This window comes from Gymnoscopelus microlampas (assembly GCF_963454915.1).
Source record: "Gymnoscopelus microlampas genome assembly, chromosome: 23".
Taxonomy (NCBI): domain Eukaryota; kingdom Metazoa; phylum Chordata; class Actinopteri; order Myctophiformes; family Myctophidae; genus Gymnoscopelus; species Gymnoscopelus microlampas.
Window position 1 is genome coordinate 11,428,397 of NC_139960.1, and position 13,100 is coordinate 11,441,496.

A 13,100-nucleotide genomic window follows, 5' to 3' on the forward strand; every position below is an offset into this window, starting at 1 on the left:
GTTCCTTGAGGGGGGGGTGTAACTCTTGAGAGTGTACAAATGGAACCAAATGGACCCGGGAGGGTCCATTTGTACACTCTCAGAGTTATGGGGGTCCTTGCAAATTAAAAAAAAGTTTGAGAACCACAGTAACAACTAAATGGAACAGAGCCTTCATTAGTATCATTGGTAACACCTGTGAAGGAAGTAAGGAAGAGGCCCAATTTCTGTCCAGTATGGCTGCTGTGCATAGAGCCTATAGGGACGCTAGGTTTCCTCTGGCAGGGCGGGTGATGATCCAGGGCTCTCGTTAAAGAAGGGATGGGCCAGGGCGGCTGAGGCAGAGATGCGATGGGTTGGTTTGAATGCCAGGCAGTGCTGCAAATAAAGAAAAGATATAGTTAATTTGAGGCTAAAATGCAGTGGTGTAAAGTAACTAAGTACATTTAACTCAAGTACCGTACTTAAGTACAATGTTGAGGTCTTTTTTCTTTACTGGAGTATTTCCAATTTTCTGTACTTTTACATCTACTCCACTACATCTCAGAGGCAAATATTATAATTCTACTCCACTACAATATTTTTTAAACTTTAGTTACTAGTTACTTTGTAGATTTTGATTATTATTATTACAAAACATACATTAGCCGCTTCAGCCCTATATACATTTCGGCCATTTGAAAATAAGCCGATCTACAAGCTCACAATGTGTCGCATTGCGACGCATTGTGAGCTTGTAGATCTGCTATTTTCAAAAGATTCTTAAACATTTTAAAATTTGAAATGGGACATTCTGCAAAATGAGTACTTTCTACTTTTGGTATTTAAGTACATTCTGACACCAATACTTTTGTACTTTTACTCAAGTAAAAAATGTTATTCTGGACTTTTACTATATTGCAGTATTGATACTTTTACTTTTACTTCCACTGGTTAAATGTGATCATCCCCTGTGACCCCCGAATGACGCCCCGCCCCCTAAAGGGGCAGCATCCAAACTGCACTAAAAGTCATGCTCACAGTCAGAAGGTCATTCCCTTCTTGGCCAAGGTCAGGCAGCAGCTCCGGGTCAGGGTCCTCTGGTCCCCAGTTCAGGAAGTAAGGGATTGGGCTCGCCACGGGCCAGTCCTCTTCACTGGGCACACCGATCACCCTGCAAAACACAAGTCAGGGGTGTTGAGAGCTTGTAGATCTGCTATCGGCTAATGTTCCCCTCAGAAAAGGAATTGTAGGGTTCAAGTGGTTAATGTAAAAAAAATAAATCCTATCACACAAAGATTTGGCAGACCGGACCCCCTGTAGTAGCTCTGAGGACCCCCTAGGGGTCCCGGACCCCCTGTTGAAGACCCCTGCATTACAGTCATTTAGCAGACGCTTTTATCCAAGGCGACTTTACAATAAGTGCATGCAACATAGGTAGGCAAGGAAACTACTAGTCTTAAGTGCTTAAGTCTTAAGTGCATTCTCTTCTAAAACAAGCAACTAAGAGTATACCTAGCGCTAAGGTAAAAAGTGCAATAAATCAGCTACCTACTTTATTAAACAGATGAGACAAATAGGAAAATCAAATGAGCAAGAGCTAAAAACAAAAAAGTGTATCGTATAAACAAGATCCAATAAAACAAGAGCTCGTACAAATAATTGACAACAAGTAGGCAAGGCTAAGAGGAAGGGTCAGGGTAGTGTTTCCTGAAGAGGTGGGTTTTCAGCCTGCGGCGAAAGATGGGCAGTGACTCCGCTGTCCTGACGTCAGTGGGTAGATCAGCTAAACTCCTCCCATGTCCACATACCAGAAGATTAGAGTGTTGCCATGTACTGGTTGATAATGGATAGAGGCATTCTGAACAAGGCTATAATAGGATTGGGATTTTTCATTATAGTTTAGCTTTAGTTCGTTTTGACAATTTGTTTTTCTAATTCAGTTCGTTTTAATTCTTTTTTTTTGTCTATAATTTCAGTTTGTTTTAGTTCGTTTTGTAAACACAAAACAGTTTCAGTTAGTTATGGTTTTAAGTTTTTTTAGTTCTGTTAACGAAAATATTTTGTCAGTTCTCGTTAACTATAATAACCTTGATTCTGAAGTTCCATTCATACTTAGTTGCAACGAAGGTGTCACTCACCGAAAATAGCAGACCTGCTATGCGTTGTGAGCTTGTAGGTCTGCTATTTTCGTGCGATGAAGCATAAAGTAGGCTCTAGTTTTGTTATCCTCAATAAGAGAAGGCTGATAATATTTGAATCTGTAGCATTGGTATAGGAAGAGGCTGTAGTCATTTGTTTGTTTGTTGAAATGTTAAAGAACAATCATAGTGCAGGATATATATTTTAAAGCGAACATTTTTAACTCCGATCTGTGTTTCTGGGGGGTCCCCCTGGAACAACACATTTTCAGATGGGGGTCCACTGGCCAAATGGGCTACCTATCATTTTGGTGGTCCTTGATATGAAAACATTTTGAGCACCACTGATATAGCAACCAATAAATCGGTTGCGTTTCCTTTCATTTCGCCTGATGACTGGCTTGCCAACTCAATCAGATGGGATCATTTTGAGCTAACTGGTTGTTAACCAAACAAAGAAATCAAAACTGATCACAAATATGATAGAATATAAATATAAATATGGAGGAAACACACTTGAAGATTTTGTGAAGCTGCTGAGCGTCTGTGAATCCTTGGAACAGTGGTCTGTGGAACAAAGAATTGCTCACGTTAATAATTCAGCTTATAACACCTCGAACAAGGCTCAACACATTGCTCCATCTGTATTTACCATTTACAAAAAAATACACGTTGCTTGTACAAACACTAATATGTATTCATGTCTGTGTATGAAGCGTATAAAGTGTATTCAGTAGTCATTCATCACCACCGATCCAGTGTTGATTTCGTCGACTAAAACTATGACGAAAAATGTCGACTATCTTTTTTCACTGACGAAAACTAAATAAAAACTAAGCTATGAGACTAAATATATTGACAATTTTGACAACAAATAAAAACTAGACTAAAATATTAGTGAGGGACTAGTGGAGAAGAGATCCAGTAGAACTAAGACATGTCATTTTATGTTTGGTTGCGCTCGGGTCAGGTTGGCGCTCGGGTGTTGCTCTCTGAAAACAGCAGATCTTCAAGCTATCGGCTATTTTCGGCATGCCACCAAGTGTAAAATCAGCCATTACGACGCCATCACGGCACCACCAAAATACATTTTAGTCTACTAAATCAACTGTAGATTTAGTTCGACTATAATCTTATGATATTTAGTCGTCTAAATCTAGACAAAAAATAAAGCATCTCAGATGACTAAAATATGACTCCAAATCAACACTGCACCGATCACATAAAAAAAAATAAAAAAATCACAATTTCATTTCTTGTCGATACCACACAGCCCTATCAGGAAACATCCTCTATAAATCAACTTCTAGCTCATACTTCAGGAGGGAGAGCTCGGCGAGGATGCAGCCAGCACCCCACATGTCAACTGAGGACATGTAAACAGAACGGAGCAGGACCTCAGGAGCCCGGTACCACGGCGGCATCCCCTGGGAAAAAAAAGATGAAATATGATTATGTATTTATACGTCTGAGAATAGGCTCTATGCACAGCAGCCATATTATCACTTCCTTCCCAGGTGTTAGCAATTACACTAATGAAGGCTCTGTTCCATTTAGTGTAGCACAGTGGTTTCCACGACCCCCATAACTCTGAGGGTGTACAAATGGAACCAAATGGACCCTTACGGGTCCATTTGGTTCCATTTGTACACTCTCAGAGTTACACACCTGTAAGGGGCCATTTGGAAGCCCATGAGGGTCCCTGGACCCCAACTGTAGACCCACTGGTGTAACAGAGTGTTTCCAGTGAGCCAACATGCACGATATCAGCACCCTGACTCTGTTTGACCAGAATGGAACGGAGCCTTCATTAGTATCATTGGTAACACCTGTGAATGTCTTCATAATACGGCTGCTGTGAATAGAGCCTATTGATAGAATACAACGCTATCCGCTGCAATACGCAAAGCTTGAAAACAGTTCAATGTGTGAAAACAATACGATAATGGCATCGTTCGTTAGATCTTCATCAATTATCACGTTCTGAAATAAAGGCTTTGTCAGGAAAGGAATCAACATTGGTTAATCTTTCCACCCTTGCATGCATTTCGTAGTTTGCATGGAGTGCCAGTTAAAGACAGAGAAATGCACAGTAGATAACACAGACTTAAAGGGATACTTCACACGCAGAATGCCTTTTTTTGGAGACTTGAATTCATGGATATTGTTTTTGTTTTCTTCACATTCCTAAGCCAATAATTTGATGACCGGCAGCGGTTCCGGTAGGAGACACAAAGAGTCTCATTGCATCGATGATTCTGCATCGATGCAATGACGTGACATAATTGATTATAGCCTATTAACCCATTAAGACCGGGAACGCATCTATGTGTCATTTTAAGATTTATTTGGCTATGTGCCGCACTATGAGCTTGTATATCTGATAATTTTAGCGGTGCCAGCCGCTCTGCATTTGACCGTGTGTGTGGGTCCGTCCGTCCGTTTGAGCGCGGCAAAGATGCAACACATGCGCTTCAAGACATGCACACGCACGCACGCACGCACGCACACACACACACACGTAACATGCGGACCTTCGAGGCCCACAGTTGCAACACATGTGCCACTTAAAGACATGCACACAAGCCAGCACTGCACACGTGCGAGCATACACACACACACACACACACACACACACACACACACACACGTAACATGCGGACCTGCGAGGCGCACCGTTGCAACACATGCGCCACTTCAAGACACACACATACACACAAGCCAGCACTGAACACGTGCAAGCCAGGACTGCATACGTGCACACACACACGTAACATGCAGACCTGCGAAGCGCTGCACACGTGTACTGCACACGTGCACGCCAGGACTGCACATGTACGTGCACGCGCACGTGTGCACAATCCAATCCAATCCACTTTATTTATATAGTACATTTCACAACCAGGGTTTACAAAGTGCTGTACCGAAAATCATGCAAAATAGACTGTTAAAATATGCTAAAAACACAGAAAACACCAGCAAGGACACACAAAGAACAATAAGACATATTATTTCCTTTTGGGTCAGGTGTCATACAATTGCCCTATTTGGGTTCAAAAAGGTGACTGTAGCTGAAAAGTGACACTTTTGCATGTCTGTTACTGTGACCTCGAGATTTAGCTGGCCGGCAGACCGCAGTGACCTTGGTGGGGTATAGACCTTTATGAGGTCAGAGAGGTACTGTGATGCCAAGCCATTCAGGGATTTAAAAACAAACAATAACATTTTAAAATCAATTCTGAAGCGAACAGGTAGCCAGTGGAGTGAGGCCAGCACGGGCGTAATGTGCTCACGCCTACTGGTTCCTGTCAGGAGGCGTGCCGCAGAATTTTGGACAAGCTGCAGGCGTGCCAAGGAGGCTTGATTTAGCCCGACATACAGCGCGTTACAGTAGTCCAGACGTGTGGAAATAAGGCGTGAATGACGCGCTCAAAATCATTGAAAGACAGAACTGGCTTAATTCGGGCAAGCAGTCTCAGATGATAGAAGCTGGAGCTTACCACAGCATTTACCTGTTTGTCTAATTTGAGCACATTGTCAAATTTGACTCCAAGGTTGGAGACGACAGGTTTCACGTAAGACTGTAGGGGGCCCAGATTGGTGGGTATAATGCCAGGACCACTAGGCCCAAACACTATGACCTCTGTCTTTTTTTCATTGACACTTAGAAAGTTAAAAGCCATCCAGGTTTTAAATTCATTTAGACAATCTAGAAGTGGTGTCAGGGAGCTATTACTTTCCTTCTTTAGGGGCATGTAGATTTGAGAATCATCTGCATACAGATGGTATGAGATGCCATGCTTCTTAAAAATTAGTCCCAGGGGGAGAAGATAACGGGAGAACAGTATAGGCCCAAGGATCGAGCCCTGGGGGACTCCGGAAGACAAGGGCGTGGAGGATGACACAAAATCTCCAAATTTTGACTGAGAAGAATGCTGGCCACTGGGAAATTCGGGAAAATTCCAGAACGGCCGCGCCATTTACGGGCCGCCAGACGGCCGGTGTGCCACCCAAGACAACTGCAGCATGTTTTTTTTTGTTTTATTGAAACATTTCGGAAAATCCCAGAGCTGAATTTTGGTCCCAGCACGCCCCTAGCTGAGGGGTTGCCTATGCCAGGTGTCAATCATTGTCAATTAAGAGTCAAGGCAGTCACAACAGTACCCTGCCTCCACCAGGCCTCACACTACAACAGCACCCACACCACACAAATATGAATCAAAGACAACAATTGTTTGCCACCACTTCCCTGTCTCTGTGTCTGCTTTTGGGTACCCACCCTGTCAGCTATGACAGATCACCTTGGAATGCATTTGGCCCCACTGCTATATACCTGATTTGCTTCCAGTGGCGTTGTTCAGAAGCCTTGAAATGAATTTACAGGGATTTAACATTGTTTCTCTAGTTCATATATAGCCCAATTAAATAAGCTCATCAAAGGCACCGCTTCCTTCACAACAGGGTGTGATCTTTTTTTAAATTGTGAAATAATTGTGCAAATCTTTGAATATATGTATTTTTAAAGCGAACATTTGTAACTCAAATCTTCGCTTTTGGGGGATTCTACAAATTCTAAATCACAAACAGTTTTGCTATAATATCAGTGGTTCTCAAAAATGATATGGCCGTGGACCCCCATCTCAAAACATTTTGTTCCAGGGACCCCCAGAAGTTGTAACAGAGTCAAACATGTTGGCTTTAAAAACAATACATATTCAAAGATTTGCACACATTTTCACAATTTTTCAAAAATAGCAGATCTACAAGCTCGTAGCACTCGGTGCCGCGCTACGAGCTTGTAGATCTGCTATTTTTGAATAGCCAAAGTGTAAAATAATGCTTTTTAGCTCAAATTAAAAAGTGACACAGATGCGTTCCAGGTCTTAATGTTTTTTTTTTTTTAAACACTGCTTTAGGTGACAGCGAGCACAAGTAAAAAAAAAAACGCTAAATGACCACGAGGCGATTCATTTACCTGTGGAGTCGGGGCAGCGTGGTAGGTGTAGGTCCGTGTCAGGCCAAAGTCGGCGATCTTGACCTGTCCACTGCTGCTGACCAGGACGTTCTGAGGCTTCACGTCACGATGGATCACGTTGTTGGTGTGCAGGAAGTCCAAGCCACGAATCAGCTGCACCGTCAGTCCCTGCACAGACAACAAGTAGCATGAAGTGTGTGTGTGTGCGTGTGCGTGTGCGTGTGCGTGTGCGCGCGTGCGCGCGTGCGTGCGTGCGTGCGTGCGTGCGTGCGTGCGTGTGTGGATTGCAGACGATAGTTAGCAACTCAGTTCCCGGTTATCTCTGTAATTATTAGAGATCAGAGAACCAGAGGAGCCCCGACTTGGTGCCTTGCAGGTTCAAAACATGTATAGGGGGGAAAAAAATACATTCAAATATTCTACTGTATTATTGTGGAATGGTCTACCTGCTTGCCTACAGTCTATTGGCCTTAAAGAGCTGATTCAGCAGCACTAGAAGTTGCTTCTAAATAGAGAACTGAGTAGATAGGAGGCATTGTGGTTCCTGAGATGCGTTTGTTTTAAAATAGTATTTTGTTATGATACAATGTACTTTTGTTTGGTTTTGTAGAACTTTTGTATCTACATTGTAGAGACACACACACACACACACACACACACACCTCGTCTCACACAACTTGGTCGCACGGATGTCATTCCGTGCATAGACACCTAGAAGATCCGTGCATAGCTGCCTCCCATCTCCGCCGTTGACTAAACCAGGGGTCTTCAACGTTTTCAGGCCAAGGACCCCTTAGCTGAGAGAGAGATGAAGCAGGGACCCCCTACTCTATATTGTATAAAATATTGTTTCAGATTAAAGTTTTTTTTTTAACTTAGTCTGCTCTTTTTTCCCTCTACACATATAGCCTCTTTGCCAAAAATAGCAGATCTAGATCGGCTAATGTTCCCCTCAGAAAAGGAATTCTAGGGTTCAAGTGGTTAATGTAAAAAAAACTAAATCCTATCACACAAAGATTTGGTGGACCCCCTATAGTAGCTCTGAGGTCCCCCTAGGGGTCCCGGACCCCCTGTTGAAGACCCCTGGACTAAACCATTTGGGAGGCGCGCAGTCTCAAGCGAACTGAAGCCACGTGAGGGACCACCGAGTGAGCTTAAAGCGAACGAGTTGCCGTCCCGAACGTGGCGACGTTCTCTTGAACCTACTCAGCGCCGTTTCAATTATATGCCGTGATGCCGATAGGCACAGAATGATAAATCATGTTGTGGGGACTACTCTGCTTCCTGGTTGCAACCCTGTTGCGCCCACCGTGGGATTCGCGGCTCATATGCACAGGTTTTTCAGGTTTTCTAGGTCAGTGGTTCTCAACCAGTGGTCCTTGAGGGAGTACCAGGGGGTCCCCCAGCGAAATGAGTTAACATAGCGTCCCAATCCTTTTTAACCACTTAGCTTTGGCTATTCAAAAATAGCAGATCTACGAGCTTGTAGATCTGCTATTTCTTGAAAATCCTTGAAAAAGTGTGCATGTCTTTGAATATTTATATTTTTTAAAGCGTAAATGAACTGATATCTTTGCTTCTGGGGGGTCCCTGGCACAAAACATTTTCAAATGGGGGTCCGCGGCCAAATGTATATCAATTTAGGGGTCCTTGGCATGAAAAAGGTTGAAAACCACTGTTCTAGGTGTCTATGCACGGAATGACATCCATGCAATGTATACTAAATTGTGTGAGATCAGGCTGCGCGCGCACACGCACACGCACACACACACACACACACACACACACACAGTTTGCACCTTAATTGTGTCCAGGCCTAGACCACAACTGGGAACCTTAGAGATGTATGCAGGCAGATCTTGGTCGATGTATTCAAACACCAGGGTAAGACCCAAGCAACTTCCCACGTATCCAGAAAATACGTCCAGAAAACTGCAGAGAGTAAAGAAAAAGAACATAATGTGCCATAACATACATAACATCATTAAAAATCAATCAAAATTCAACGTCTATTCAGAGTTGGACAATAATAATAATATGTAATGCATTATGCCAGTGGTAGAAAGTAACTATGTACTCAAGTACTGTACAACATTTTGAGGTATTTTTACTTTACTGGAGTATTTCCAATGTTCAGTACTTTACCTTCTACTCCACTACATCTCAGAGGTAAATATTATACGTTTACTCCCCTACAATTATTTGAAAACTTTAGTAACTAGTTACTTTCTAGATTTTGATAATTATTACAAAACGTACATTACCCACGTCAGCCCTATATACATTTCGGCCATTTGATATTAGCTGATCTACAAGCTTCACTTGTGAGCTTGTAGATCTGCTATTTTCAAATGATTTTTATACATTTTGAAAACTTGTGAAATGTGGACATTCTGCATAATGCGTACTTTCTACTTTTGGTACTTAAAGCACATTTTGATACCAATACTTTTGAACTTTTACTCAAGTAAATGTTTTACTCCAGACTTTACTTGTAACAGAGTATCTCTACATCCCAGTATTGATACTTTTACTTAAGTACTTTTAACACCACTGCTTATTGCTGAAAACACACTTACTTCACTATGTTGGGGTGGTTGAAGTCCCTGAGTTTGTGCAACAGCGCCACATGGTGGACCATGAGGGGAGGGATACCTCCCTCTGGTGTAGCGCCGAAGTTCAGCGTCTTCACGGCTACGAGGCGCCGTTCGCCCTCATCCTCTCTGGCCTTGTAGACTCTTCCATAGGCACCGTCCCCTAGTTCTGCCAGAATGGTGTAGCCAGTGCAGTAGGAGTCCTCCATGATGGACCTATGAACAGTGGTGGAAGTACTCAGATGTTTTACTTAAGTAAAAGTATCAATACTGCAATGTAGAAGTAATCTGTTACGTAAGTAAAAGTCTGGAATTCAAAATTGACTTGAGCAAAAGTACAAAAGTATTGGTATTAAAATGTAGCCTACTCAAAGTACCAAAAGTACTAAATTGTTTGAAAATAGCAGATATACAAGCTCACAACGCGTCGCATAGATCGGCTATTGTCAAATAGCCGAGGTATAGTGGGGCTTAAGTGGTGAATGTATTTTATAATGTAATGATTTATATCTGCAAAGTAACTAGTACCTATAAAAATACGGTGAAGCAGCATTCTGCTTCTACGGGCCGACGGCCTGGAATAAACTTCCTCTACAATAGTGGTTTAACCTTTTTCGCGTCAAAGACCCCCAAACTGACACATATTAGCCCCCACGGATCCCCATTTGAAAAGATATGCCAGGGACTCAACCATTTTGATTTCTTGGAGGTCCCAATCTACACTGTATCACCATCATTAGTGTTCATTTAACTCTGAGAGTGTTCCATTTGTACACTCTCAGAGTTACAGACACATAAGGTCAGTTTGGTTCCTATCTATTAATTTGGCTGAGGACCCCCTGGAACCCCCTCAAGGACCACTGGTGGTCCCCGGACCACTGGTTGAGAACCGCTGCACTACACCTAAGACGGTCTAAAGCACAGCTCAAAACTCATTTCTTCACTCTTGCTTTTAGTTGATTCTGTTTCTTCTGAATCTCTGTGTTGTTCTTTCTGTCTTTATGGTTTTGCCTGACCCACTGCCTTTTATTTTTAGCCATTATTTCTTGCATTGTTTTTTTTGCCATTGCTCTATTGTTGCCATTGCTCTAATGTTTTGTTTTTTTGCTCTGTGTTTTGTTTTTTTGTCTTTCTTTCTCTGTAAAGCACTTTGAGCTGCATTTATGTCATGAAAGGTGCTATACAAATTAAGTGTATTATTATTATTGTTATTAATGTTTTCACATACTTTTAGTGGAGTAAAGAACAATATTTGCCACTGAGATGTAGTGGAGAGTAGAGGTAAAAGTACTGAAACGGGATGTACTCCAATAAAGTGAAGAATACCTCACATTTGTACTTAAGTACAGCACTTGAGTAAATGTGCTTAGTTACTTTACACCACTGTCCACTGGAATTAATTGAGGCAAATCTAGTAGAGTGAAATAGGAGGGAGGAAAAAATGGCGAATTCTAAGCATACGCTCGTCTGTCATGACCGTCATGGATGAACTTCAACCTGGTGTTTGTACTTTCTCCCCTTTTGGTCCTTACATCTACATAAACGTTCAAATATAAAGTGCTTACCTCATGGCCACGGATGTTGCAATACTGTACGGGTCCTCAGAAGTACCTGTATCTTCCGTATTGTTCAATAAAAAGCTTTTTAATCTGATCGGTGGCCATTTTCCTCTTAAAGTTATAATGTATCAAGAGTGCAATACACCTCCCAGCCAATAGGGTCAAGTAGTTGAAAGCTGAGCATAATGGAGGAAATACGGAGAAAATGACCACCGATCGGACAAAAATGCTCTTTATTGAACAATACGGAAAATAAGGGTACCGTACATAATTGTAACATCCGTGGCCATAAGGAAAGCACTTTACGTTTGAAATATGAACGTTTATGTAGATGTACGGGCCATAAAGGGAGAAAGTGCAAACACCAGGCTGACCGTTAATCCATGACTGTCATCGCGACAGTCTGTCACGATACGACAGTCAATGTTTCAGGGCTAGACCACAGCCTAATGGCTTTTTTTAATGAAGAAGGTAACACTTTAACAACGTGGATTACGAGGTATTTGTCATATAGGAAGCCAGACTCCAAATGTAATAAATAATTAGTTTTTTTCACTTGTGATTTTTAACAATGTGCAATGATGCAATCTACTGAGCAACACAGCTTAAGATCTGTATCAGCGGAATGCATAGAAATGCATTGAAATGAGACAAAAAAAACAGACTTAATCGCTTTTTTTTGCAAACTGTTAATAAAGTAATCAATCAACTTATGCACATGCAATTTACCTCTGACTTCTGATCACAGGTTTATGGTGACCTGACCTCTGGCTGCAGGGTAGAAAAGGGAGTCTTGACACATGGGATGTGCAGATTCTGGGTAATTCACACCCCTTTGGTCCCAACTAATCAGGAAATTAGTTGGGAGCACTTTCCCACACACTGACATGACGCCCCCAACAGGTGGTACAGTGGTGTAAAGCAGGGGTTTTCAACCAGTGGTCCGGGGACCACCAGTGGTCCTTGAGGGGGTTCCCAGCCAAATTAATAGTTAGCAACCAAATTGACCCTTATATGTCTGTAACTCAGAGAGAGGGTTGAAAACCACTGGTGTAAAGTAACTAAGTACATTTACTCAAGTACTGTACATAAGTAAAATGTTTAGTATTTACTTTACTGGAGTAATTTTCAGTACTTTTACTTCTACATCTCAGAGGTAAATGTTATACTTTTACTCCACCAATTTTTTTTTGAAAACTTCAGTTACTAGTTAGGCCTACTTTTTAGATTTAGATTATTATTACAAAACACACATTACCCACTTCAGCTCTGTATACATTTCGGCCATTTGAAAATAGCAGATCTACAAACTCACAATGCGAATAGCTATCTAAGTGCAATTTTGCAACCCAAGAGACAGCAATATAGCCCCACATTTCAGAGTACCTGGAGGCTGGTTATCTACAAGTTACTGCTGCCTGGCAAGGTCCTTTGTTTATAAACATTACATTTGTTGCAAGACAGGTTGAGTCAATAAACATTACACTAATACAAATAATTGTATTAAAATAAAAAATATGAAGCTGCAAGAAATGAAGTCTAGTTGTAGTGCCAATAGGTAAAAGGAACAGCCATTATAGTACAAATTAAACAGTTAATCCTTGATTCCTTTGATGAATGTTCAATGAGCAACAATCCCATTATGTTAAAGTCCACACATTGTGCATACTGTAAGTAAACACAAGTTACAAAAAGTAGTTATACTCTGTTACGCCCCGACCTAGGGAACCTTAAGGCGCAACACAACAAGGGACCCCCCTATTTCCATCTCCCAAGAACCACCAGCAACAAGGGTTTGCAGCCTTTTGATGTGTTTTTTTTTTAAAAAGCCAACAACTACAGGGTGGGGTTACACCAAAACAAACCTTAACAT

At 41.8% G+C, this 13,100-nt stretch overlaps 1 protein-coding gene across 1 annotated transcript; it reads right to left on the reverse strand.

Annotated features, from left to right (window-relative positions):
- Window positions 1-246: 246 nt before the first annotated feature.
- On the reverse strand, window positions 247-9,877 carry LOC311040108 (cyclin-dependent kinase 6-like; the record flags this gene model as incomplete). Its single annotated transcript, XM_084050181.1, has 7 exons — window positions 247-357; window positions 1,000-1,132; window positions 2,616-2,666; window positions 3,417-3,526; window positions 7,075-7,227; window positions 8,874-9,006; window positions 9,654-9,877. The coding sequence occupies 7 exons, from the start codon at window positions 9,875-9,877 to the stop codon at window positions 247-249; spliced, it is 915 nt and encodes a 304-aa protein (XP_083906307.1).
- Window positions 9,878-13,100: the final 3,223 nt, after the last annotated feature.